Below are 797 nucleotides of genomic sequence, written 5' to 3' on the forward strand. Positions count from 1 at the left end.
TAGAGAAGTCGAGGGAGACTCTGATGTATACATTATGAAATATGAATAGCAACTATTTAATTTTCTAATGAAAAGATTTAGGGGTTTCACATGGTACAGAACTATTATCATACAACAAAATACTGATCGTAAACAACCCTGATCAGAGTTTAGCTATTGTCCAAAAACAGCACGGACGAATATGGAGAGATGAAAATGAATATTGGGACATCGGATGAAACCAATATGATGTTTTCTATTGCCTTTCTACAAAACTGTTAGAGAGATTATATAAGATAGCTATGGTAAAAGAGGTTTCAGCTGTGCTTGAAATAGATCACCAAGAGCTCCTCGAACATCCATCTGATTAGAAAAGGCAAAGGATTAGGATTATCAGTTTATGAAAGGAGGGATTTTTTTTTTTACCAAGAGCACTATGACTGTTCAACCCTATTATTCTTCCCCCTAACATCAAAATTCGTCTGAATAATCCAATATAAATAATGTAATCATCTAACCGTATTGGACATGGAACACATTCAACACAAACAAATTCTGCCCAAGTACAATGGTACTAACTACTAAGATTTAAATAGCTTTTGTTTCATGGAATAGGATTTAGACGCCTAACATCTATTTGGTGTAAAGCATATAATCTTTACATGAGACATCCTCTCAGACATGTTGAGAAATTGAAAAGTTTTATAGGGAAACCACTATCCCCAATTTGTATAATCCTCTTCCTCATCTTAATTAAACTTTTTCTTTTTTTTTATAAAAAAAAATTAAGTAGCTAATTTTAGCTTTTTTTTAGCCAT

At 32.4% G+C, this 797-nt stretch overlaps 1 protein-coding gene across 1 annotated transcript in view; it reads right to left on the minus strand.

Annotated features, from left to right (window-relative positions):
• LOC107638432 (brefeldin A-inhibited guanine nucleotide-exchange protein 5) overlaps window positions 1-797 on the minus strand; it is a 14334-nt gene continuing 13537 nt past the window's right edge. The window contains exon 33 of the mRNA XM_016341694.2: window positions 1-342. Coding sequence (XP_016197180.1) covers window positions 280-342 — 63 coding nt within the window. The 3' untranslated portion in view covers window positions 1-279. The remainder of the gene's footprint in view (window positions 343-797) is intronic.

This window comes from Arachis ipaensis, chromosome B04 (genome assembly GCF_000816755.2).
Source record: "Arachis ipaensis cultivar K30076 chromosome B04, Araip1.1, whole genome shotgun sequence".
Lineage (NCBI taxonomy): Eukaryota > Viridiplantae > Streptophyta > Magnoliopsida > Fabales > Fabaceae > Arachis > Arachis ipaensis.